A 27,331-nucleotide genomic window follows, 5' to 3' on the forward strand; every position below is an offset into this window, starting at 1 on the left:
ACCCAAGGCCATAGTCAGTTCTCTTTCTTTTCTCTCCTTTACAGCAAAGGCCGGCCGACAACATGACTAGATTTGCAATTAATTAAACTCATATTTATTTATTTTACTTACATCCTCACTTACTTCCATGTGCACTTTCACCACTCGTATAGATTCCACGCACTCCCTCCAAATATAAACTAACCAAAATAGATCTCCATCAATCACTTAAAAGGTAGAATTGAAAACCCATTTCGTATCTTGATTTACCAAAACGGATCCCTTAGTTTCAGCTTAATTCACACTCAACAAATAGACAAATCTTTCTTTATAATTTACAACCTAAAATTCATTTACTTTTCCCTCACAATTTTTTCTTTTCTTATTTCAGCAATACCCCCATCTTTTTCTGAACAGTACTGAAATACACCTTTCAAAAACAAAAGTACTGAAATACAATTTAACTAACATGATATAAAGTTCCATTGGAAAGTAAGTTAATGCCCTCTAATTCATTGGGGAAAATTCAATTTAATACATCACAATAATCAAAACTAAACATGTATGTTTTACTCTCCATGCTTATGGTTGACTCCTCCATGGCTCGGATCCAATTGCCCATTACGAATAGACATGATCCAATTAGTCGTTGGGTGTATTAGTAATCGCTAATGATTTTCTAACTCGAAAATTTTCACTCTCAGTCTGTACTCGGTTGACATGGCAAGGGTACAGAATTGTTGATCTTTTCCTTGTGCATCTTGAAGAAAAAGATCTATGATTTTGTACCCTTGCCATGTCAGCTAAGTACAGACCGAGTGAAAAATTTTGAGTTAGAAAATCATGACTAATTAGTAATATATGTGAAGAATTGCATCGGTAGCGTCCAACTATTCAAGTGTGTAGGCATCCCCGAAAGGTACATAGATACTGTGTGTACAAAATCTTGGTCTTGCCATTAGTCTATGTAGCTCTGTTGATTTGAGCTCTATAATAAGAATTGGAATTGGAAACTCCTTGCTTCTCTGATGGGATCTACAAAAATACTTCGACAATCAAATTAGTTAAATTTGGTAAGATTTATGATTCAAGATGGAAAAATTGCTTATTTTACCATAAATGAGCCTTTATTTATAAAATTTGATATTTCTGCTAGTATAAGGAATTACTTTGTCATTATCATGCTTGGGAATATTGATACATGGCTAAATAGTCATGTGTCGGCATCCTTCTAAATCCGCTCATTCTATACTAACATGTAGGTATTCTCTTGACAATTCGTATATCATGCTTAGGTTACCAACCTCAATAGCTTAACTTTGACAAAGTAGTGTCAGCACGTCAATTCAGGTCAATCACCTTTGTCAATACCCGTATGAATAACGTTTGAGATGTCTCTGGAGGGGTTTGGTGTTATTTTCTCTCAAATACAATATTGATTTTTTCTACTGTCATAAATACTTAAAAATATAGGACATCTGATGGGTCAATAAATATAATTAGACAATTAAATTAAAATTATAGAAAGAAAATTTGGTTTATTTCTATTATGATGTTCTTAAAATACTTAGACCATTATCCGTAATTTCCAATAGAATCACAATGGAAAATCAAACCAATGTGTTAAGGCCAAAGGAATCCTAATGATCTATCAAATAACTAAAACCAAGAGATGAAAGAAAATAGGCTAACAGTACGTAAAAAGGTCCCCACATTGGATGATTGCCTGTGTCCAGTTGGCCTGATTATTAGAATGTGGTCCATTAACTGATCCGTTTTGGATTGATGAGTCAGAATGTTACCTGTACCGTATGGGGTGCAGGAAGCATTATCTATTTTCTCTTAATTGAAACCCAAAACAAAAACATAAAAAATAAAAAATAAAAAATAAAAGAATTTACCTCCCACCCTTTGTTCTTTGGCCAATAGAAAAACTGAAGAAACTGTATCAACAGAAGAAATGTAACAAAAAACAAAGAATCAAATAGAAGGAAACACAAGAAAAGTGACTCTTAGTACGGAAACAATAAATAATGAAAAAAAAAAACCCAAACTCTAGTCTATATAGACAAACCAACAATCCCCATTTTCATATCTGACAGTTAATTTCAATGACAAAAAATTACCCAATTCATTAGAGGAACTAAAACCCAAAATGTGGCACATCTATGGGCAGTAGAAAACAAAAAACCCATTTCCATAAATTAAATCAGAAACCCATCTGCATCACCATCTATCAATTAACAACACCAATAACAAATTACAATAATAATAGAAAAAAGAGGATAGTTTGGATCTAGATCTTCTGCTTTACTTCTATAAACAAAACATGGGGTTCTCCCCTCTACAATCCCAAAACAGATCACCTCTTCTTACCCATCAACAATGCCTTCAAACCCAAAGAATCTCTTTCTTTCTCCCAATATCTTCTCTTTCACTTTCTTTCTCTCAATAAACTCTCTCTTCTTCTTGTGTTGTTTCTCCATTGATGAACAAGGCCAAGCTCTTTTATCATGGAAAAACACTATAAACAGTTCCACAGATTCACTAAAAACATGGAATCCTTTAGACCCAAATCCTTGCAATTGGTTCGGGATCGTCTGCGAATCGAACAACGAAGTAAACCAAATAAGCTTGAAATCATTGGATTTGCAAGGCCCATTGCCTTCAAATTTTCAACCTCTCAAGTCCTTGAAAACTCTCATCCTATCAGAAACCAATCTCACAGGTCCAATCCCAAGAGAATTCGGAGAATATCGTGAATTAAGTTCCATCGATCTTAGCAGCAATGCTATCTCTGGTGAAATTCCAATCGAAATTTGCAAGCTAACCAAGTTACAAAGTCTCTCTCTCAGTTCAAATTTGCTTGGAGGCGTAATTCCTACTGACATTGGAAATCTTTCAAGCCTTGTTTATCTGACTCTCTACGACAATCAACTCAGCGGTGAAATCCCGAAGAGTATCGGAAAATTAAGTAAGCTAGAAGTCTTACGGGTGGGCGGGAATCAAAATCTAAAAGGTGAACTTCCATGGGAGATAGGAAATTGCAGCAATTTAGTTCTGTTGGGCCTCGCAGCGACCAGCATAACGGGAAGTCTTCCTTCGTCGATAGGATCACTGAAGAAGATTCAAACCATAGCAATTTATTCCTCTCTTTTATCCGGTCCCATCCCCGAAGAGATTGGAAATTGCACCGAGTTGCAATGCTTGTACTTATATCAGAATTCAATCTCGGGTTCGCTCCCAAGGCAAATCGGGGAGCTAAAGAAGCTTCAGAGTCTACTATTGTGGCAGAACAGCTTAGTGGGTACGATCCCATATGAGCTCGGAAGCTGCCAAGAGTTGATGATTGTGGATTTATCAGAGAATCTGCTTTCGGGAAGTATTCCAAGAAGTTTAGGAAATCTTTGGGGACTTCAAGAGCTTCAACTGAGCCTTAACCAGTTATCAGGTACTATTCCTTCTGAAATCTCAAACTGGACATCTCTGACTCATTTCGAAGTCGACAATAACAGTATTTCAGGGGAGATTCCCACGGGTATCGGTAAATTGAAAAGTTTGACGTTGTTCTTCGCTTGGCAGAACAGGCTTACGGGGAGTATCCCTGAGAGTCTCGCAAATTGTCGTGATCTTCAGGCCCTTGATCTATCTTACAACCACCTATTTGGCCCAATACCGAAACAAATCTTCGGGTTGACAAACCTTACTAAGTTACTTCTGCTATCTAATGATTTATCGGGTTTTATACCTCCCGATATTGGAAACTGTACAAACTTGTATCGGTTTCGATTGAATGATAACAGGCTTGCAGGGACAATTCCAGCAGAGATTGGGAATTTGAAGAATTTGAATTTCTTCGACATGAGCAATAACAAGTTTGTTGGAGAGATTCCACCATCAATCTCTGGATGCGAAAATCTTGAGTTTCTTGATCTCCATTCCAATGGGCTAACTGGTTCTCTACCCGAAACACTACCAAAAAGCCTACAACTTGTCGATATTTCAGACAATAGGCTTACGGGTCCATTGACTCCAAGTCTTGGATCATTGATTGAGTTGACTAAACTCATTATGGGGAAGAATCAATTTTCTGGCTCAATTCCTTCTGAGATAGGGTCATGTAGTAAGTTACAATTATTAGATCTTGGGGAGAATAGTTTATCCGGGGAGATACCAAAGGAATTGACTCAGATTCCGGTGCTCGAAATCTCTCTCAATCTCAGCTGTAATCAGCTTTCAGGGGAAATCCCAACCCAATTCTCCAGCCTTGACAAGCTGGGTATCCTTGATATTTCGCACAACAAGCTCACCGGGAATGTTGATATGCTTGCAAGCCTTCAGAACCTTGTCACTCTCAACATCTCCTTCAATGACTTCTCTGGTCAATTGCCTAACACCCCATTCTTCAGAAAACTCCCACTGAGCGATCTCACCGGAAACAATGCACTGTACATCCCTGGTGGGGTCATGGCGCCTGCCATCCACATGGGACCTAAAACTCACTCCAAATCGGCAATGAAGTTAGCAATGTCGGTCCTCATCAGTGCCAGTGCGGTACTACTACTATTTGCATTGTACACATTGTTACGTGCACATGTAGGTATCAATGGGCTTATGGAGGACGACAAATGGGAGATGACACTTTATCAGAAACTCGAATTCTCCATTGATGATATTGTCCGGAATTTGATATCATCCAATGTGATAGGCACGGGGAGCTCTGGAGTGGTCTACAGAGTGCCCATCCCAAATGGGGAGACACTTGCGGTTAAGAAGATGTGGTCATCCGAAGAGTCGGGAGCGTTTGGATCTGAGATCCAGACATTGGGGTCTATTCGACATAGGAACATTGTGAGGCTCTTGGGGTGGTGTTCGAACCAAAGCATGAAGTTGTTGCTTTATGATTACCTCCCGAATGGGAGCTTAAGCACACTTCTTCATGGAGGTGGAGTTGGTAAGGGCGTAGCGGAATGGGAGGCGAGGTACAACGTTGTGTTAGGGGTGGCACACGCCCTTGCATACTTGCACCACGACTGCATGCCTGCTATCTTGCATGGGGATGTAAAGGCCATGAATGTGTTGTTGGGTCCTAGGTTTGAGCCTTACCTGGCTGATTTTGGTCTAGCTAGGCTTGTGAATAGAGATGGCAGCGATGAACATTCCAAATTGAATCTCAAACCTCAGCTTGCCGGTTCTTATGGATACATGGCTCCTGGTAACAATTCCATCCCATTTCTTTTGTTTTTTTTATGTTCGATTTCCTTCTTATGGTGTTTTAAGTTGTAGAGTTTAGTGAATTTGGTTAGTTTTAATTGGATCGGATTTCTTTTTATTCATTTTTTCAGAGCACGCAACGATGCAACGTATAACTGAGAAGAGTGATGTGTACAGTTTTGGTGTAGTTCTACTAGAAGTTTTGACAGGAAGACACCCATTAGACCCAACCTTGCCTGGAGGTGCATACTTGGTTCAATGGGTTCGAGATCACTTGCACAGCAAGCGGGATCCAGTTGATATCCTTGATCCAAAGCTTCAAGGACGGCCTGATCCTCAGATACACGAGATGCTTCAAACACTCGCAGTTTCATTCCTATGTATCAGCACACGCACTGATGACCGTCCGATGATGAAGGATGTAGTCGCGATGCTTAAGGAGATCCAACACATAGATGTCGCAAATTCAGATCACAACCAGTCTAAGGGTGGCACAACTCTTTCCACTTCACCTATTCTGCCTATTCAGCGTATGATCCAACAAGGATCTTCCGACTGTTCTTTTGCATTTCCTGATGAATCAATCTAAGAGCAGATTAGGAAGCTTCTACGGTTCTGCCCACTGTAATATTAGAGCATAGATTTAACTGGAGTTAGCATTGTAATCTGTCCCTCTTAATGGTTATTGTAAATTTTAATAAATTATTAAAATATTTGTTTTACGAGACACAATTATTCGCTATCCATTCCAATTCACCTGTATAAATAGATCTAACACAATTTTTTTTTATAAATTTAATCATCAATCGAGAGGGTTTTAATCGTTCGATCAACACTTCAATAATTTACAGAGAACCCCACCGATAAGATGGTCAAGATCTTCCAGCTGGAAAAAACTCAAAATTTATACAGGACATTAGCTCATCCATCCCTTGAAACCATGGTAGATAAGTACAGAATTTCACAAAGTTCTGGTGAAGTAGGAACAAAGAATTTCTTCATCAATGGCTCCGGAATTATGGTTGAGGTGGTATGTCTTGGGAGATGAGAAGGTTAAAAGGGGGTAGGGTCAGTGGAAGTTGTTGAAATGGATTGGGTGTCTAGATTATATTACTAGAATTTATTGAGGGAATGAGCTGAGAGCACTCTCACCATCTTTCCAGCAGGGCTCACGTGGCCCGTGCTCCTCTAACATCACATGTCATGTGCTGTTCTGAGAGAGACTTTCAGCAATGAAAACAGCACTCTTTCCTTCAGCTCAAGCACATGTTACTTATGCCTGGGCAGATATATGTGTACATATATTGTATTGTTTTACACACAAGATGAGTCCATATATACAAATTATTTGTGTTGTGTGTGTGTGAGGTAGGACCAGGACTCGGCTGGCATATATACAAATTACTAGAAATGTTGGTGTTCATTGACAATAAAACATACAACAATTGCACTTTTAGTGAAGCATGTTGATATTCAAAAGGTGCAAACTTGTTAGTGTCTGGGTGCCATTCGTCACTATCGAGGCTTTTTCCATGTCACTTTCTAGGGGTAACCTTGTCGTGCTAGTACTTAACCAGGTGGAAAGACATGTACCACCGTTGTGCATCACATGGCACAGAGGAATGCCACCATAGCCGTCCAATGCCAAGTCACAAGATAACTGACGTGATCTCTGAACCTCGCAAGCATCCCATGACCATTTCCTTCACGACGGGGCCGAGTGAGTAATACCTATATCAGGTTCTCAACGATTTAGGATGGATACTGTGACTCCAACTTCTTTAAGATAAACCCGGTTACTCCCCAGTTGAATCCCCGGTACTGCAGCCACCTAACAATCCTTGATTTTCGCTTCTCAAGAGGCACATCTTGACCCTGCAGCCATTTCTTTGAGGCCTGAACAAAGAGATGCTCCATTGAAAGTTTGGACATTCCGAGAATTGGTTCCTTATCACCACCTGAATCATCACCCTCGAATACATGTTTCATGGCCTTGTCTGCATCTGCTGGTGTCACCCCCTTTTGGAGAAGTGCCTGATTCGACATGGTGCACTCTCTTGGTTCAAGCATATAATTGAAACAAAAATTAAGGGAAAAAAGGATGAAAGTCAAAATTAGACATAACTAATGGAGTGTTCAAAACACTTTTGATTGCCCTGAAATAGAGTATTATCAGCTCAATGTTTTATGTATCATTAGGCAAACTATATATTTCTCATTTATTGACCATGTTACCTGGTTATGTTCCAAGCAGAAAAGGTAAAAACCAAGACCTGACCTTCGGGATCCTGGCTTTGAACAAAACTCACTTGAAGGGTTATTTTGGTAAAAAGATCATAAGCTTTACTTGGTACTTTCATAATATTCAGAGTCCAATCCCCTCCCTTTCTGGGTTTTGTTGAGTCGTTCCTCCTAACAATTTGGTGTCCGTACTAGCTTATCTAATTTTAATACCCCAAAATCTTGGAAGAAGGCTTTGATAGTGATGAGTAGTTCAGGCAGCATTCAAGATCATACAATTGTACCAATACCATGCTATCTCCTCCCTTTGCTTTATCCAATCCATCTCATGGAATGGGATAAGTGATGGGGAACTAAATTGGGAGAGAACCTTGGTTTGAGACACTTGAAGAAGATGAATTTGACTCTTGTCAGTAAATGACTTTCAATGCAGCGATGTAGTCTGTACTCTGTAGAGAAAGATGATAGACCATAAGGGAGGAAAACGGGTGGTATCCTAGACAGCCGTCTTGTTCATATGAGTTCAGCCCTATCACCGATCAAGAGGTGATATGAGTTCAGACCTAACCATTAACCGAAAAGCAACGGGAATGACGAAACCTGTGATTACTGAAGATTCTATTGAAAATGAATATTAATGACCAGGGGATCTAGAAGGACATTGTTGAGCTCCTAAATTGGTTTAGTATGAAATTTTTTTTAAGGTGGATTAAGATTGCTCAATCCGGCTATGGAAGAATTTGTGGTGTGTGGAATCCACTTTGAGGTTGGATGTTTTTACTTTAAAATCTTCCTGTATCCATGGACAGAAGAAATTTTATTAATCAGTGTAAAGCATAAAGATTAATGCCACTAATAAAAGCATACGATCATGTTCTTAGAAGAAATCATGAGGGTTAATTTTGTAATAAGATTTGTGTTAAAAGTTCACACAGTATATTAATACATTTCAATGAATCCAATAATCTTCCTTTCTGGAATTCATTGATTCACATTCCTACCAAACATTTTATTTATTTTTTTAATGTCCCGTTAGCAGGGGCAGAGCCAAGATTTTTCCCACACAATGAAACAGTGGAAAATTTTGTGTGGATACAACTAAGAGTGTAAATTTTTTTTGTGGGGGAAACTACAAGTGTGAATTTTTTTCCAGGGGCAATAGCGGAGGATTTCTTTATCCACAACTGTTATCTGTCGCAATAGCTCATTAATCCTTAGTAGATTTGAAAATTCTTTGGGGGGGTGGGGGGGGGGGGGGGGGGGGGGAAGTGCCCTCACTCTAAATACGCCCCTGCCCATTAGTCTATATTCTTTCAAAGGCAGTTTGGTCAGCATACACTCTAAAATCATAGTAACGAAATTGTGCTACCATTTCCCTTTGATTATTCTTTTCAAAGTCGCTACATAATAAAGAGGAGGAATTTATTTCAAGATTGAACATGATTATCTTCTAAATCCATTCCACAGAATCAAAACTGTTAAAAATTTATTAGTCTGTAAATCCAGTTAGAAGGAATGAGCAATTTGAAAGTTCTACAAGAGCTAGAGGAGACCAAAAGAACATGGATTGAGACAGTGAGAACAAATATAAACACACTAGAATTAACAATAGATATGGCTTTAGACAGAATTGAGGAGCTTGATTGGTTCAGCTAACCCTAATACTTTGGGATAATGCTCTGATGATGATGAAATTTATATTTGTAACATCCAATTTCATCATAAACTAATTAAATCTAATTGCAGACTTAAGTAAAAGGATCACCAAGTAGCATAGAAAAGAGAATAAAAGTTAATGGCTAACCAAACAAGCAAAACAAATTCATATAAGGCGCAAATATAAAAAACTAGCTGTAAAATGTTTAATAGAATAATCTACGAAGAGTTCCAAAAGGGAGAGTTTACTTGTTTGATTCGCCTTGGTCCCCATGATAAGGAAGACCATCTTGACTGAGAAAATGTTTCTGCGTATAAATAATCATTAATCAACCCCCTGCAGTAAACCAAAATGTTGAATCTCGCTTAGAAACATGCAACTGTAGGTTAATCATATGCATATGCTGTTGGAAATAATCTACTTCTACTTGAAACTATGTTGATGAGCTATAAAGCCATCTTAACAAAAGTCTTCTATAACTTTCATCACTCTTAAATTCAAGATCAAATGCCAAGAAATAAGATGGCAAGTGATGAACATGGTTGTCTAACAGATCACAAGTGATTTTTATATTTTCTAGACTCAAGACAGTCATGCATTCTTCTTCTTTTTTTCTTGTTTTTTTTTTTTTTAAGACCAATGTTAGTCGCCACTCTAATTAACACTTACATTATATGTATATGAAATGGGATTTACGTTGCAGACCCCAATATTTGGAATAAAGAATAGAAAATGAAAATGAAGATGAAGCAGGAATATGAGGTTCAAGTGACTAAAGGTTCTTGTCCAATAATTCTTTGAAAGTATTACTAAAAATATGTTCCCCCAAAAGTGGGTTAGAATAATAAGTTTAGCAGTAACACCACTACAATTTGGATATACTTAAGAAAGTTACCGACCTTCTCTTAAAATCTGTTAACACTTCATCTATTATATTGACGGGAAATTTCTTTCCACACAGTTTCTTTCGCAACTCAAGTGCTGTAAATGCTCTGCAGAGACAGAACTTATGTTTCAAAAAAATAACAGAATAAGATGGAAAAAAGTGAACCATAACACATGAAACAGAAACAAAACAAAAATAAAAAACAAAAAATAAAAAATCAAGCCAACTTCAAAATAGAAGAAAATGAAGATGCTCCAACCTTGTTGCAAGTGCTTCAATTGAAAATTTCTCAGCATCTTGTTTAGTTTTACTATTTCTTTTTGCACCCAATTCAAAAGCTTCATTCCCAACATCAATTCTGAAATCATTAAAAACCTCCTCAGGCTCACAATTACTCTCGTCTTCCAACTCAAAATATTCAATGAAATCTCCGTGCACATTGCTTGATTTCACTGTACAAACAGACCGTAATCAGAACCATTAAAACATAATTGAACAATAGAAACATTTCTGATTGCATGGTCGAAATTCAACGGGGTTGTACCAGTTTCGATGTCCGAAATTCTGTTAGTTGCTTTATTTGCAATAATCTCAGAATCTTGTTTAGGTTTATTAACTCGTTTGGAATCCTCTTCAAAGGCCTCATTCTTGAACGAGATTCTGAAATCATCGAGCTCATGATCACTCTCATCTTCAATCTCAAAAGAATCCATGCTATCTCCAAAAACATTGCTAGATTTCACTTTATAAACAAAGCATAATCAGACCCAAATACACATAATCAAACAATAACATCATTGTCGCAGAATTGCTCCACTTAGATATTTAACCTATGAGAGCGTTAGTACCAGTTTCGGAGCACGAAATTCCATTAAAATAGGAAATCTGATTCTGGAACCCCTTGCCCGAAATCGAACCTCTCTGCGAAACACTGTTTCTTAAAGAAATTGAATCCAAACAATTACCAGATTCTGTTTCCTCTAAGTTGTTCCTAGGCGGAGAAATCTGTGTTTCTTCAACCTTGGAGTATTGCTTCGGAATGTACCTAACGGGACCAGATGACTGATAATTTCTGCAACAACTGATAAAACTAGCCTTCTTAACCCTAAAATTGAAAAAACCAACATTAAAATCACCATAAAATACAATAATTTCAAATTTTTATGCAGAATACCTGTATACTTCTCAATCTCTCTAAAAAAATATCAATTTCGGTGATGCATTCTAGTTGAAGACGAGAATTATGAAAAAAAAAAAAATAATAATAAAAATAAATAAATCGAACTTCGAACGGTAAGAAATACCATGGACTTAGAAGAACCTTAGAGCCAAGCTCGAAAGAGATTTTGAAGCTGAGATTCCAAGAGAAAGTCGCCATTTATTAGGGTTCTTTGCAGAGGAAAAAGCGCGAATAGAGCATAATCGAGCGGGAAATTTAGATGGTTAAGGTTTTGTGTTTGATATCTTCGAAGTTGATGCTTATGCAAGAATAGATACCCAAGCGGACGGGCGAGCCACTTTAAGTGTGCAGCACAAAAAGAATGGGCCAGGCCCATGGATAAAATACTTTGGTGATTCATGATGGAAATTGCACAAATAAAATGATTAGAAATCACCAATCATAATTAGGCATCGAGATACGCTTCGGCTTCCATTTCTCAGCTCCTATAAGAAGCTGAGTACTCGTGGTGGTGTTCGGATCAGCTCCGACAGCAACTTTGAGCTTCTCGCAAGAGCGCAAAGCTCTCTGGTGTTTAGGTCCATCGGGAAACCTCTTCATGATCACTCTAAGTCGGTCTTGGGTTATGTTTGTCAAATATTTGGTTCAAACCAAACGATCAAAACCATTTTAAGGTTTTCATTAGGTTGCTCTTGATCAAAATTCCAAACAATAATATTTTCATTTAAAGGAATCTTTTGGGGATTCAGAATCTTTTGAGACAAGGATTTCCTAGAAAATAAAGTCATAGGCACATAGGTTCATTGCCATATCGGCTACTATTACAATACTCATCCATAAACCAATTATTGGTACAAATAACATAAAATGTAACAGATGTTTAGATCAATTGAAATTTCTTAAAGGACTCTTGTATTTAGAAATGAATTGGGTTTACAACAATGAATAAAAATAATTAAGAATAAATTAACAATCTAGAAATTTTATCCCAAGATCAAAATGTTCATAAATTGTTTTGCCAAGTACATTTACACAAGAGAGAACACCCATTATGCCCCAAATGACCCAACAAAGCTGGGCTGTGTCTTTCGATAAACCAATCACAGTAATATTTATATAAACTTGCCTCGATCGAAGATGTGATTCATGATAGAGTTAAATAACGAAATAAGATTTCATATTTGGACTCTTTCAATTTGCATAAGGTGTCATGTTTAGCTGTGATGCACACGACAAACATTTATAATCTCAGAAAACCCTTACCCAATTTTGACTTGACCACCCCAAAAAAAAAATTAGTCTCATTCAATCTTCCATGCATATAGAAAAAGGCTGAACTCGGGAACCGATGGACTGCTTTGAGTAAAGCGTTGTGCAACTTCGGTATCATTTTCACCACCCCCACTACCATCTCTGTCGTAATCTAATCCGTATTGTGGTGCCCCGAGCTTGAAAATGAACAATCCGTGGCCTGAACCATTGGTACCAAACAACCAATCGTGAACATCCCAGAACACTTGCACGGGAAACTTATCAACTAACACCGTCTCGTTTCCCCTAAATTTCCATTGTAACTTGGAAACATGAACCAACACAATTCCATCAATGCTAATCCACATTTCAGGATCTCTAGGTCCCAATAATGAATTTTCAACAACGATATCATGATCCTTTTCCTTTGATCGAACTTAGCTCTTGTAGAGAAACATTTCTTACCAAAAACATGTTCCTTCTTATATACTAATACAGCATCTACAAGTGAGGGTCTTGATTTGGTTCTTTTATAAGCTTTTTTCTTAATATCCCCTAACAGTAATACCACCTCTCCATCGAAAACCAAGGCAACATAGTAATCCATACAAGGTTCAGAGCCACCATTGAATTTGGCTACCCGGAGATCCCAGAAGACGTCTACTTGATTTCCCTCCACCTCGAATGCCTTGAACCCTTTTTTGCTCCAAAAATGCCAAGGTTTGAAGTCAATTTTGCAAATGTAGTGATTTATGTTGCCAAGGGTGTCAACTGTAATGTTGAGAGAATGGTTGATTAGATTCTTGCACCACACAAAGGTTACATTACGCCACATTCCCACAATGTTTGCTTGGTAGAGACAAGTGACGGTGCATTGGGCTGACTTGTTCCCCGTGGGATCATCTGTCAATTTCTCTGCCGATGAATGTGGATCCAATAATGACTGTGTTCTTGCAGGGCGATGAGAGGACATTATTTAGCTTATTCTTTTCGACACAAAGTTGAGATCAAACCTGTGACCTCAATATCAAGCCCTTACGAGCCTGGCATTGGGTCTAATCAATTAGCTGATCTCTACAGAGATTCTTGAAATCCCGTAATAGATTTCTATTTCTTTTATACTCGAATTACGACGAAATGAATCAGAGATTTAAAATTAAAACCGGTAAGGGAATCATCTCTATAGGTAAAATATAATTGCCACACCTGATGTGGATAAATTTCACATTACCTCTGATGAACTTTGTTAGACCCCGTATAATTCTCAAATGAATAGGTGGAAACAAGTACCAAAAATGAATCGACGTCCAGTGTGAGCATCTCAAATGATCGATATGATATCCATATAATAATTCCCACAAAAAGTATTGATTTCAGGAGAAAAAATGGGTGGAAAACGGCTGGAAAATGGCTGCCATTGTTCCTGTAGTAAGGAGGATTTGGAGGAATAGATGTAACATTCGTTGGGGTGGAAAAGCTCGCTCTCATGAGGTTGTCAAGAGATGCCCGAAAAAGAATGCTTAAAATAGCAAAATGACCTCAGGTTTTCACATAAATTAATTTATTGATTGATAGGACGACAGGGCCCATTGGAAAATTTTGCCCACTGACCCTCAACAAGATTTTTATTATTTCATTAAATATGAGCTCTAGATCAAATGGATGATGGAAATTCATTGCAACACGACTTATCTGTCTTCCATGGCTGACTGACCGATGAATGTTTTAGACATAAAAAATTGGCCTGATTGGTGACTTTTAGACGTTCGATATCAGCATTTTTCATCACAGGCTCTTCCAAGCCCAGGATGAAAATGTGAGATGGTTAGATGTCAATAATCATGGGTCAGTGAGCCTGAAAGAGCATATCGTGTGGAACGCAAATGGGTCGAGTCGTATCCCCCCCTTGCCGGGAGTACATAACTTGCTCTGAACATGGAGAAAAAAACTACAATTTCAGCATCTTTTTTGGAGATAACATCGAGTTACTGTGTTCATGGCTAATCTTAGATCCAGGCACCCCCCCAAAGCCATATAAATGGGAGAATCCTGCAGGTTTGATCTGCAAACAGAATAAAATACTACAACTATACCGCGAGCACTATAGTTAATTTGATCTATTGATATGTAAATAGATTATTAACTGAGAAACATATAAAGTGATCAAATACAAATATAATACCACACCGAAGAAAGAAACCAAAAAAAAAACCATTCGGGATTACCACCTCAAATCTCTAGGTTTCGGTCAACGATTATATGAAATTTGGATTCTTTGTAAATGTCACCTGTACAAACAATCAAGAAATCGGGGAAATAGATGAACCAATACAGAAGTATATGTGTGGATTTTCAAGGTAAGATTGCAAATTTGCCACGAGGAGAAGACCGGCTTCTCCTCAAATTGGGCATGGAAGTGTTGCTGCTTTCCTTCCCATTGCGAATTATGCCATTTTGAAGCCTATTCTCATGCTTTTCTGCCAGTGAGGGCTCTACTGCCTGCACTAATCCTCTGCAAGATGGAAATAATTCTTTGGTCAACCCAAGAGAAAATAAAAAATAAAATGAGAGACCCATCAATGCATTATATAATGAGAAACCCATAACAGATCTCAAACAAATAATAGGGCAGATCAGGTGATTATGATCAATCAATTGGGTCATAGCTTACTGTAGGTGACCCCTACATGGGACTCAATGTATGGGTCCGCCTCTACTATGATGCATGTGATACATGTAGGTCAAGCAACAAAGATGGACCTAAGAAACAATAAGATTGTACCTGGCTTCAAGAAAGTTCTGTCGAATCTTTTTCGTACCATAACTACTATGCATTGGGGACCCAACAAGACCATTCTCATTTTCTGTTTCTGAAAAATCACTCTTTCGAGCCTCCTCCACCTTTCCTCCCATTTCTGCTTCAGAAAGCATTGTTAATGTGACCTCATTCTTTTGCATTCTAGCTGGAAACTGATGTTTGACCTTGGTCTTACTCTCAGCCTTGTTTTTCCTAATGCCACCTTGTCTAACATTGAGTACTTGCTTAAACTGCTCATCTTCATTTTCTGGGTGGATTTTCCTAGCATGGGCCCGGTGGAAGTTGTAGAACGTTTCGGAAATGTTCTCTTGCTTTGCGAGTGTTGGTGGGATCATGGGTATCGTAGAAACAGATTTGTTAATAGCTACTCTTGCCGGAAACTGTAATTTGACAGCGGGTTGATTGTCAAGCGTGTCAAGCTTGAGCCTGCTTTTAATGAGGGACCCTCGGTCAGTGGAGACCGATCTCCTCACAGGAGGGGATGGTGATCTTGGCTTCCCGGAGTTCATTAACCCCTCTTCGGCAAGGAAAGGCATCTTTGGAATAGGATCCTTGTCTGTGAATCCTGAGGGGAAATAAGACCTTCTTTGCCTTCCTGACGAACAACTCCGAACCTGAAATTCAATTTTCCAAAGAGGATAAAAATCAACTGTTTACATATTTATATAATGTCAAAGTAGGAGTTTTTGAGAATTTTATGGGTCACCTCAATGCTTCTAGTGTCATCGACGGGCCGCTGTGTAAATTCAGGTTTTACACTAGCACTTGTAACAATTCTAGGCAAAGGTAAAGGTGAAAGCGTTCTTGTTTTTTGTAACTCGACGCCTATCCGAATATTCCCACCTTTCAGTTGTTCCATCTCAGCTTCCTTCCTCTCTAATTCCAGTTTGAGATTTGAGATCTGGAAGGATGACAATTTTTTTTAAGTTATACAGAGAAACGACACATTTTCAAGGTAGAATTAAACAAGAGATTAACAATGACCAAACCTCTTCTTTAAATTCTCTTATTTCACCAGTCTCTTTATTAGAACGAGCTGCTCCAAGCTCTATCGAGGCTACCCGCTCAGCAAATTTCAATGTGCTAATTGTCTCTCCAAAAGAATTAACTTCAGGATTTATATGTACAAACATCAATGTTTTAGCTTGCCCACCTATAATAAAAAGATTGTGGTAAGAACAATTATTCAAAGAATGTGGTAAGAACAATGAGAGTAACAATCCTTTATCATCAGAACAGAGTATTACCTAACGAGTCTTGCAACACTTGAGTGAGCTTGCTATTTCTGTAAGGAATATGTTTACTTTTTTGTGCTAGGGAGGAAATAACATCTCCAAGAGCAGAAAGCGATCTGTTTATGTATTGGGCTTCCTTTAGTCTCTCTCCAACAGCCTCAGATTTATCTACGCGCTCACTTCCAGCTAGGTCCACCAGATGGAGGCAACCTCGGAGGATGGATCGGGAGACTAGTTCTTTTCCTTGGACATGAACTGTTAATACACTTCAGAAGAATAACAAAAAAAAAAAAAAACCCACAAACAAGCTGTAAGGATCACAGAATAAGAAAATAATTAAGAGAAAATAAAACAAGGGGAACAGGAAAAAGTTAACACCTATGAGAACGGCTGCTCCGTTCATTTAGTGCTGTAGCACCCACTGCACGATTCCTCTGGCCGATTTTCATCAAATCCAAAACATCTCGAGTACATTTAACCGGAACCAAGCTTGCATCAGGTACATTGAGGCCATTCAGTTGTGATTGTGAATTGTTCCATATATCTAATGTGCAAGAAGTTAAGGCACATCAAACATGATTTGCAAGAATTGATTCCATTGACACATCGACATTGAAATTCCAATGTAGACTGGAATGGGGGAGCGTGTGATTACCCTCCCCCTCACTTGGAAAAATGAAAATGAAAATACAAGAAGAATATTTCGAAAAAAAAAAAAACAAAAGGATATCTTCTATTAGAGCCATCAGACACTAGTAGATCCCTGACTTGTTCGTTGTATATTTCAATCATCTGAACGCTAACTTCATATGTTATAGCATCCATCCTAGCTTTTGATATTTGGAATAAGTCACTTAAAGCTCGGTAGTTTACACCCCACGTCTCCTCTGTTGTTAAATCAGGTCCACTCTGCAAAATCAAAAACTTTTACTCTTTCCCTCAAACAATTTGTGACAGGGAGATCAATCAGTAAGATTATCATCCTACTAAGGATTGCCGGAGATGGTTTGAGAAAGGAGGAAGAAATTTTCATATGGTACTTATTAATTAAAAGTATATTATAGAATCCTGAAAGAATTAATTTGGTGAGTAAGAATATTGGCACTATTAAGGACATATATGTCAGAGAAGTAACACGTATGAGAATTTCTCGTGGTGCTATAAGTGGGTTTACGTCAAAGGTTAGCCTTGAGACATTTTTTCTCTAGTTATAATAGACGGACTAACTACTCATACTCAAGTTCAGATTCTTTAGTACATGTTATTTTCAGACAATATATTGTTAGTTGATGAGACGAGAGTGGATACAAAACTAAAACCATGATGGTAAACCATAGAAACTAAGGATTTTAAAATCGGGACTAAGAAAAAATATGCACAACACAACTTTAGTATGGAAACTTATGGGATGATTTGTTAGTGAATATTGATAGCCACAAAACACCCAATATGAACATTTTTATTATTTTGGTGAGGGTGGAACCCATAAAATTGTCGTTGGATGGCTAAAGTGGACAACACTTTGAAGTTAATGAGACCAAAGCGTACCCATCAGACTAGAGTGAAATTTTTATAATACACTGCAATACTGATAGTTGCTTTATCGAACTGGAGGTTAGGCAACTAGGAAACAGGTTTGTGGAAAGATTATAGTAGAACATATGGACAATTTACCCAAAATCAGAACTGAGCACATTAGGGGATCATAGGAATAGCCCCAATGGGAGGTAAAATGAAGTGAAGGCGATTATGATGATTTTTACATGTCCAACATAGACCAAAATTGAGCACTAGGGAAAAGAAGTGCTTGGGCAGAAGTTTAGAATTCTAAAAGGGCATGAGGAACCAAAACTGAAGTAGATTGAGGTAGTAATAAAATATCTGATGACACATGGATTGATAAAAAGATAAATCACTAGGTAAAGTTTATGGTAAATTGGATTCTTGTTTCCAACACCAAATATTTAGAATTAAGGCATAGTTGGTGACAACAATAAATAACTCATTAAAGATATTCAAGGAAAAGTAAGCATTTTTGCCAAAACAGAACAATTAATCTTTGTGCTTTCTCGAACATAGAAGTAGATTATTGAGTTGTGAATGAACAGTTATGGCAACTAAAATATGTTTGGCATTACCATTGTGTAAGTCTTCCCTGAGCCCGTTTGTCCATATGCGAAGATGCACACATTGTAACCATCTAGAACAGATCTGATTAAAGGCTGGGTATCAGCATACACTTGATCTGTACCAGAAATTTTTTAGCATGAGCAATATAGAAATATATACAAATACATTCATATACTCTAGTAACGGAATACATATTGGAAAATTGCAGAAACTTGTTGTTTCCTCAAAGCCATAAACTTGTTTTTCTAGTGATTTCTTCTGCCTGCAAGTTTTGGTTTGACATTATCTTCTTATTCAAGGCAAAATCACCATTAAACTTTTCTTAGAATTTCCCCAAATTGCAGGAAGAAATCATAAACATAGTATTTGATAATATGTCCTACTTTGAGAAAGAAAACCTACGTTGTGTCACATTTGTTCCAAACACTTTGTTGAATGAAAATACCCTCCTTGCATCTTTTCCTCGCTTATGAGGATTGGCAATCATTATATTCCCATTTTCTCCAATATAATCTACTGTAGACTGCCCATCAGATTGCCCTGGTAAGAAGGGCCTCACTCTACAGTAAACCCTAATGCTCCCTGTGAGAAATTCATATTTCCATTAAATAGGTCCCAATTCTTAAAAAAAATTAATAAGAACTTTAGAATGATGACTACACAATATTAGGTGGGATTACCTTTAAGGTCTTGTACTTGATTGTAGAGCAAACGATTTTCCTCTAAAACTTTATGGTAGGAAGAGGAAGCCACTTCAAGGCCTTTAATATGATGCACTGAGAAAACAAATGTGAATGGTGTGAGTTTAAGCTAAAGACATAGCTTGAAGATTATTATTTTTATTTTTAAATAAAGCAAATAAAATTGAGTTGAACTCTTCTATTTAACTAAAAGTTTAACCTCTAGTTTCAACAATCTTTGCTTCTCACCTAGTCTTTTAAGTTCTTCCTCCCAGTTGGATTGAATCTGATGAACATTAAATCTTGTCTCTTGAAAGGCTGACTTTATGTCCTGCAAATACCCAAAACATGCTATTATAAGAAATGCATGAAACCTATCCGTAGAGTAATGATAGTTGACACGACAAGACATTCTAGTAAAGATTAATTAGCATGGAAAATCTACATGGGAGACTTATTAGCAACCTATATAACCATTACCCGGGTACAGGACCAAGTATCTCATGGGGATCAAATTCAATCATAGAAGTGAACTATTGGACATAAATAAAGGATCCAATTTGAAGCTGGCCAGATAGCAAAGGCACATGTGTGTTAATCACAAACATGTTATAAGGGCCACTAAAATTATGTTAGATTAAATCTAAGGTACCTATCTGGTTGGTCAGTCTACCAAAAGCATCAAGGTACATGTAAGATGTACCAGGGCTGAGAACCTACAATTTGATCTGGTAGTCAGGTTCAAAAATGAAATCTCATTGGATGATATTCGGACACATGGAATGTTGGTTCGACCATGGAATAAGTACCCATTTACCCCTATGTTGTTTGAAGGCTGTCCGTTGGTTCGACCATGGCATAAGTATCAATTTACCCCTATGTTGTTTGAAGGCTGTCCTTACTCCTTACAGTCTACCGGCAAGTTTTTATGTTTATGAGATTGCATCCTTTTGTTGTTCATTTTCTAAGCAAATTGTATTAATTGACATGTGATATGTAAATCTCAAAGAAGACATCAGCAAGGTTAGGGAAATAAACAAACCAAAAAGAGAAACAAGTTATGAAAAATGATTTCATACCTCAAGTTGTTCCTGTTGAAAATCAAGTTGCTCCACATGTCTGGCACAGTGATTGTCACTACGTTGGATTCTTCCACGTTTTCCCCCACAATTGCAGAATGTTGAGAAATTATTTGAGACCACATTGATTCTTTGGCCTAGATACTTTGAAACGACTTCTATGAATTCAGCTTTTGACAAAGAATTAGTGTCATCATTCAAAATTTCCTTCAGAAGCAATCCAAGCTGTAGATGGTAGCATAGAAAGAATAAAATTTGTCATTCAATCACAAATCAATCCTAGAAGAGTGCTTTCTAATGAACCCCAGGAATAAAAGATACATAGACAGTTCAAGAATTAGTGAGTTATATACCTGATTACCCTGGGAAACAAGGAAACCTGTGAAATCTTTAACCACCTTCCGGAGCACAGTATCGACAAGCTAAAAAAAACAGCAATGACATAATATTAGATCCTATACCGTCTTTGATTGTGGACCAAAGAAAGAATGTTGCTAGATAATTATAACCCCAAAATTCTTCCTAGAGAAAAAAAAAAAGAAAAAAGTAATTTTGGAACCATATAGGAGTTTAGGTGGTAGAGGCATCAGTGCATCTGGGATACCAAAAGGTTTTGTGCTTTGTAAAAGCATTACAAGAAATCTATTTAAAGAGCTAATACTTCTTCATTTTTCACCAACCCTTACAAGAAATTTACTAGAACCCATCTGTCAATGTCTTAGACCAAGCCAAATCAATGCAAACAGCGAAGCAATGCTAAATTGGTCGATTTATAAGTTGATGTTTGCACTTGATACTAAGATCTCAGCTTTGAATTGACTAAGTTCTTACACCATGAACTAAATAATCATCTATTCTCATAGTTAGTTATGCTTAGTACAGAAAAAGAAGAAAGAAAAAAAAAAGAAAAGAAAGAGAAAGTCAATCAAACTCTTCTCCATATCATTTTTCTCTCGTCGTCTAAACAGATTCAAGTATAGTGTCATTTGCTCATATACATATACGAATACAAACCTGTTAAGGGAAACAGTATAAACCTTTTCATTTTCCAAAATCTAGGACAAGGATACAGATAAGGTTATGCCAACTATTATTCTTGAACTTTTAATTTTTTAAGCTACAAAACAAATTTTTTTTTTATTGTATTAATTTTGTTGGCCTTAAACCAACAAAGAATTTATTTTTTTCTTTTCCATTTTTTTGGGGGACAACTATAGGGGGTTTCAAAGGCAACGGTGAGTACCTTCACCTAGGCACAACGATTATCATTTTTTTATTGCATCATAGAATCCAAAAGGAGATACGATAATAGAAGGGTAGAAGTATACATGCAGTATCCAATATCGATGTTGTATCATTGGATACAAATATGATGGACATGTTTTAGTATTAGGCGTCATAGAGTACAAGTTGATTCCATCAATGTTATCATAACACGTAATTTAAATTGCAAACTGTGGACATTGGTAAAGACACCAATTTTGAAGTTTCATGTAACATAGAGTTTCACTTATTCTATGGTTCCTTTATTTTTGTGAGCTTTTTTGTGAAATTATTTCTTGTACTCATCTAAGTTAGTAAGTTAGTAAATGGACATAAAACAAGTAGAAAAATCAACTACAGTACAAAAATGAAAGGAGCTTACCTACCATTGCATTCAACGGCAGGTCCTCAATAGCGCTCCACTCTGTAAGATAAGCCCGTAGAAGCCCAAGCCCAAAACGATCAAAGAGAAAAGTCAGAGCATCAACTGCCTTGGCTTTTTCAAGTGAGACCTCATTAGAGTGATGGAGAAATTCTAAGAGTTGTTGACCATGTGAGGAGTCCGAATCATCAAAAGAGTCATCAGCACTTTCACTACCAATCAACGATGACGATGGTGAATCCTTCGGTAATGATGTGATCTTCACAGTACCACCATACCTCCAAACACCAATTCCACCTGCTTGCTTCCACTCATAGTATCCTTTCAGACACAAAATGCAATCCACGACCTTCACAGATGACCCTCCCTGTAAATCAAGATTTTTCAACTTCAAAAAACAAGAATCATAGACGAACGGAAGTTCGAATTTTGTGAAAAATATAGCATTTTAAAATTTAAATCTAATAGGATAAGGTCAAACATCATTATTTCTACGAAACACATTTAAATCCTATAAAATTCAAACCTTTTCCAAATCAGATGCTTCAAATGTCAAGAGCTTCATCTCTCCAACGGCAAGAAGGAAATTCCTCATGTTCTCGAAATACTGAATCGCGGACTGGGCCGCTACATCGGTTGATTGAACCGTTTGAATCGGATTTTCCACCACCTATGTAGGTATCAACATCCATGTCAAATTCCAAAAAAAAAAAAAAAATGGCGGGAACAGCAGTAGAGTTTGAAATACGGTTGAGGGTGGTGAACAAAACATAAGGGCTCATTTTAGCAAAAGGCGGGGAATACCTTTGAAACTGCGCCTGGATTGACTTTGTTGAGAACGTTGCATAGAATGAGACCGTTCCGGAGAGAAAGACAGAATTCCTCTTCGGAGGGATGTTTGGGTAGAACTCTGGACGCGCCATGATCCATCTGCCGCAGCCATTCCGTCGCTTGAAACCTTCTAGAAGCTGTAACAGACAAAGTTGTGAGAATGGAATTATGGAAATGAAACAAAACGACCATTTTAGTTTGAATAAGAATAATGATAGAAGAACCGTCCTACACTGCCTTCGTCGGCAGTGCAGAGACAATCACAGATTTCTTTCCTCGAGATACAAATAAAAAATCGACGATTCTCTATACACCACCACATCGTCTCAGTGTTGAACACAGTGTCCAACGAAGGCAATTCAGCATTTTCCATGGTAAAATGACTCCCCCCTCAACAAACTCCCACCTGAGCCGTCGATTTCTTTCCCCCGGAATATACAACTGCCCATATTTATGAGAACATGCAGTTGTATCCCAATGAAAAAAAAAATTATATGGTTCTATCATGGTTTTTAAACTCATCTGAGACCGAGGCATATCACCTGAGTTAACTCCGTATCGAAGTCCAACGAGACCAACTCACAAAGTGTTATGAGATGCCGCGTATCGTGAGATAAGTGAATCATCTCGGATGATATTTTCGATTATCTTGGGCGATACGAACGTGACAGCGTAGTAATGATTTAACTCGAGAGTTAAATGAGACATATTAGCTTTTTTTTTTTTTTTTTTAATTTTATATTTTTTTGGATTCATTTTTTTATATAAATTATTTCTGAATTATTTCTAAATTTTTCAGATTTTTTAAATGGTTAAAAACCATTGTCTCAATGTCAAACAAGATGAGACGTATCATCCGAGTCAACTTGGTATCGAAGTTGAACGAGATGAGATGTAATACCAAGTTTAAAAATCATGGGTTCTATGCACAACCACGTCAAGAGAGTTTGGGGGTAGTTGTCTGAGGCAAAGTTAGAAAATCACAACTCTTTTAATTTTGAGTGTTTATTCTCTAACTCAATTTGACAGAATAACTCAAAAAACTCACTGACGTTTCAAGTACATGAATCGTAGTCTTAAGAAACACAGCTACACATGTAAAATGTCTAGTTGTGTATCCTAAGAAAAAAATCTACGATTCTTGCATATACCACATCAATGACTTTGTGAGTTATTCTGTCAAAATTGAATTACAAAATCATTACACTTTGGTTTAACTTTGTTTTTTTTTTACAATTAGGAGTTGGGAGTGAAGCATTTTTATTTCAATTGGTTTTGGTCCAATGAGAGTGAGAGTAAACATTAGAGTAATTTTACTAACTTGGTAAGATTTCAAATCTTACTAAGAGTCATTGAACTCGTCTGGTGGCATCAAAAACAAAATCCAATGCATTAGGGATGTAAAGGGACAAAATTCTATAGACTATAAAATAGATTAGTTTTCATCATTGAATTTTAATTTTAAATTTGAGAGTTTGACGGGAGGTCAATAGTCATTATTTTTAAAACCTTGGATCGATAGAACAAGTCCCAAAAAAATTATTTTTTTAATTATTTTTTTGAATTTGAGTTTGTTCATGAAATCTATAGAGCTGTGGTGTAGCATTGTCAATTTGGTAATCCATTTGAGCTTAATAGCTCTAAGTAAGATTTTAAGGAAAGGTTTTCTCTAAACATTATTACCAAACACTCCCTTGACAAATTAATTAGTAGAGAATATCAAATTCCATGCCTTATCTTTATAATTTCAATGAATTAAGTATAGCAGAATTGATAATGTAGACATGAATAAGTAAAAAGAATTAAGAAAGATAAAATTAGCAGTAGTGCATTTGCTAAATATTATGAATAGTTCTAATAAAACTAAGATAAAGTTTGTTTACATATAAAAGAACAACTAAGAAAAAGTCTCTTGAGGTGATGTGATATATATTTTTTATTAATATCGAAGGATATTTAGGATAGTTTACGCGCACCAAACTAGTCCCTACATCCTGCACCCAGGCCTTGGTTACTCCTCTGTTGGGTAGCTTTCCAATTTGTGGCCACCAAAACTTTTTATGGGTAGTGGAATTTGAATTTGAGACCATAGAAAAAATAATTCCTTGACCCCAAGTTTGTACCATTCAGTGTTTGTAATTCCAATTAAAAATATGCAAGATTTTTTCTTTCCTGCTTGAGAAGGGTAGTCAAAGGCTAACAAGGTATTCGACTACTCTATTCGTTTATCTTTATACAAATTTATAAGTTAGTCTTTGAGCAAACTAAACCTTAATTATATCTATTATTAAAGAAAAAACCTAAATTTATCTTTTACATCACAAGTAGTGCTTCCAAATTCAATTACTTCCTTTATTTTCGTGATCATAAAGTGGAATGAAGTTGAACTGTGGGGTCAAAAGACACCCAAGGGTACGTACGGTACACAGGTGGTGAGTTGACTTTAAGTTTAATGAAACCTAATGTCCATCATTTATGATCTTGGTGTTGTCATAGGCACCTATGTTACATAATCCCTTCTAGCATTGATGATCGATTAATTCAAACTTGTGATCTACAGCCAATCTACAAATTTTGTACGGCAATTTTTTCAGAAATTGCAGACCAACCAAGTAGAGTAGTTAAGAGGTTAGTCCTCGAGATTATACATACAACATATTTTATTTTACAAGAGTGAAGATCATGGTTTCAAAACTCGGTTTTGCCTTCTCCCCTCGTACATGGACGAGATTGAGTTGTCTCGGACGACGAGATAAATTTTTTAATTCGATTTATAATAATTTATTTATATATTTTTAAATTAATTTTTTTTTTATAACTTTTGAAAATGTTTAGTTATAAAATTATATTTTATTTATATATTAAATAATTAAATTTTAAAAAAATTAATTATTTTAATTAAAATTAACAAAATACCAATTGAATCGACTGAGTTTTACTGACTTGATTAAGATTTTCAAAATATCATCTAAAACATCTTGTTTATCTCGTGAGATGGTGAGACACCTTGTATATCCATCCCATTGCTTATCAATACCAAGATGACTCATTTAAAATTAAAACCATCCCTATGATTAGAGACTAGGTTGGGTCGATGGCGATGGTGGACCACTTGAATGATAAAATTAGGAAGTGGTAGTGGCTTAGTGGGTGAGGTCCACTTCATTTTAACACCTAACCCACTCGTCATGAGCAACGGCACTATCTTAGATTAAGGGGAAAGTACCAAAATGATCATCATGTATAAGGTAAAAAAAACTACGGATTTGTCATATTTTTCAAAACTTTATCAAAGAGTACTATTTATTTGTTTTAGCCTTTTTGAGAATTTAGTTTTCTATCCTACTATGTGTGAGCCACAATTCCACAGGTAAAAGATTATGACTTTAGTTTTTATTTAATGTTTAAAATAAAAGAATGAAAATAAATTCAGTTTAATCTCCAAACGGTAAATATATATCAAAGTGGATATTAAAAAAAATGTATCTAAATTAATAATTTCTCAAAATAATCAGCCGTTTTGGTAAAATACCCATAGATTAACTTTTCTCCAAGACCCTTTGGTGTCGAATTTATTACTAACCAAAAAAATTATGCCAAACTAATTAATCAATCAAATGATGTATATAGTAGAAAAGGCCAAATCATGTTCTTCCCCAATTTTCTTCACCCTAATTAATCATCCTAATTTTTAAATGAACGTGGATGGTTGAGATGGGAAGTAATTCCCATCTGATACTGATCCCTAGGAATCCTAGCTGTTAGTTACATACTAGAAAAGTCGCTAAAATACTGAATGTATCAATGTATCGTATCGGTAAGAAAAACATGGGAGCAATGTACTTAGAAGAGAGGATATATGTACCTGCTTCTCCAGCTTTTCTTTGAGCCAATTCATCATCGTTGATTATCTCATCAGAAAACGAGACATCATGAGTGTTCAACCCCTTTAGTCCACCTCTCAAGTTCTTACATGGAGAAGAGAATGTTGGATTACAAATTGTTTCCTGCGGCATCTTTGCTTCTCTTTTTCTGAAACCTTGCGATCGAGAAGCACTTTTACAGGTACAAACACACTACTCTCTTTTTCTCTCTGGCTTTATTTGAAGAAATTTTACAAAAATCAAACAAAAGAAAACTTGAATTTGATAAAAATAACCTTAAGAAAGAGATCATAAACGAGAAACAACAACAAACAAGTACATTAATCTATAACTCTATCTCTTCAAATACCTTTAATGTTGTCCAAAATACGGATCAATGTGAGAAAAAACCAACGTTTTTATGATTTTCCATTGAACTTCGTGCGATCTGAACCAGAAAGCGAAGAAAAAACAAGTTTCTCGTGTGTTGTGACAGGCAGAGAGATAATTTTGAAATTGAGAGAGCTTCTTATTATTAAATGCAGAGTGAGATGAGAGTGAAGACTTAATTAAGAGCGAATTCTTTTTGAAAAGAAAATAATAGTCTCAAGTGACGTTTGATGTTGTCCATCAAACAAACGG

The 27,331-nt window shown here is 36.6% G+C and overlaps 4 protein-coding genes across 5 annotated transcripts; 1 reads left to right on the forward strand and 3 right to left on the reverse strand.

Annotated features, from left to right (window-relative positions):
- Positions 1-2,199: 2,199 nt before the first annotated feature.
- On the forward strand, positions 2,200-5,916 carry LOC147411786 (LRR receptor-like serine/threonine-protein kinase RGI3). The gene is made up of 2 exons (XM_086452465.1): positions 2,200-5,194; positions 5,325-5,916. Exons 1-2 carry the CDS (start codon positions 2,365-2,367, stop codon positions 5,780-5,782), a joined length of 3,288 nt encoding a protein of 1,095 aa, XP_086308591.1. The 5' UTR covers positions 2,200-2,364; the 3' UTR covers positions 5,783-5,916.
- A 501-nt stretch (positions 5,917-6,417) lies between these two features.
- Positions 6,418-11,669, reverse strand: LOC147411787 (regulatory protein RecX family protein). Of its 2 annotated transcripts, none has more exons than XM_086452483.1 (7): positions 11,282-11,669; positions 10,943-11,082; positions 10,522-10,719; positions 10,237-10,429; positions 9,991-10,083; positions 9,340-9,427; positions 6,418-7,227 (listed from the first exon to the last, which is right to left on the reverse strand). In XM_086452483.1, the coding sequence occupies exons 1-7, from the start codon at positions 11,353-11,355 to the stop codon at positions 6,946-6,948; spliced, it is 1,068 nt and encodes a 355-aa protein (XP_086308609.1). In that variant the 5' UTR covers positions 11,356-11,669; the 3' UTR covers positions 6,418-6,945. The 2 variants fall into 2 exon arrangements, with proteins under 2 accessions (XP_086308609.1, XP_086308600.1); XM_086452474.1 differs by having other exon boundaries at positions 10,826-11,082.
- Positions 11,670-11,770: 101 nt separating this feature from the next.
- LOC147411788 (kinesin-like protein (DUF868)) lies at positions 11,771-13,904 on the reverse strand. Its single transcript, XM_086452495.1, is given in 2 exon segments — positions 11,771-12,841; positions 12,844-13,904. Coding segments are annotated over 2 exon segments (921 nt in total). The 5' UTR covers positions 13,382-13,904; the 3' UTR covers positions 11,771-12,458.
- A 642-nt stretch (positions 13,905-14,546) lies between these two features.
- KP1 (kinesin-like protein 1) lies at positions 14,547-27,299 on the reverse strand. Its single transcript, XM_086452508.1, has 18 exons — positions 27,060-27,299; positions 26,692-26,923; positions 22,800-22,963; positions 22,522-22,665; positions 22,000-22,362; positions 20,704-20,772; positions 20,351-20,575; positions 19,521-19,602; positions 19,272-19,367; positions 18,994-19,173; positions 18,600-18,706; positions 17,190-17,370; positions 16,840-17,008; positions 16,474-16,727; positions 16,216-16,379; positions 15,933-16,127; positions 15,191-15,840; positions 14,547-14,920 (listed from the first exon to the last, which is right to left on the reverse strand). Exons 2-18 carry the CDS (start codon positions 26,840-26,842, stop codon positions 14,761-14,763), a joined length of 3,354 nt encoding a protein of 1,117 aa, XP_086308634.1. The 5' UTR covers positions 26,843-26,923; positions 27,060-27,299; the 3' UTR covers positions 14,547-14,760.
- Positions 27,300-27,331: the final 32 nt, after the last annotated feature.

The sequence above is a fragment of the Akebia trifoliata genome, chromosome 1 (genome assembly GCF_017979445.1).
Source record: "Akebia trifoliata isolate Shusen 1 chromosome 1, ASM1797944v1, whole genome shotgun sequence".
Lineage (NCBI taxonomy): Eukaryota > Viridiplantae > Streptophyta > Magnoliopsida > Ranunculales > Lardizabalaceae > Akebia > Akebia trifoliata.

What these genes read in the sequence shown, in the direction of transcription:
- LOC147411786 (XM_086452465.1), top strand. Translation starts at nt 2,365, where the DNA reads ATGCCTTCAAACCCAAAGAATCTCTTTCTTTCTCCCAATATCTTCTCT. An exon ending in TTATGGATACATGGCTCCTG is followed by an intron (nt 5,195 to 5,324) that starts GTAACAATTCCA and finishes TCATTTTTTCAG; the next exon opens with AGCACGCAACGATGCAACGT.
- LOC147411787 (XM_086452474.1), bottom strand. Translation starts at nt 11,355, where the DNA reads ATGGCGACTTTCTCTTGGAATCTCAGCTTCAAAATCTCTTTCGAGCTT. An exon ending in AATTTCGGACATCGAAACTG is followed by an intron (nt 10,430 to 10,521) that starts GTACAACCCCGT and finishes CTGTTTGTACAG; the next exon opens with TGAAATCAAGCAATGTGCAC. An exon ending in TTAACAGATTTTAAGAGAAG is followed by an intron (nt 9,428 to 9,990) that starts GTCGGTAACTTT and finishes GGTTTACTGCAG; the next exon opens with GGGGTTGATTAATGATTATT.
- KP1 (XM_086452508.1), bottom strand. Translation starts at nt 26,842, where the DNA reads ATGCCGCAGGAAACAATTTGTAATCCAACATTCTCTTCTCCATGTAAG. An exon ending in TTCAACAGGAACAACTTGAG is followed by an intron (nt 19,603 to 20,350) that starts GTATGAAATCAT and finishes GGGTATTTGCAG; the next exon opens with GACATAAAGTCAGCCTTTCA. An exon ending in TGGAACAAATGTGACACAAC is followed by an intron (nt 18,707 to 18,993) that starts GTAGGTTTTCTT and finishes TTTCTGGTACAG; the next exon opens with ATCAAGTGTATGCTGATACC.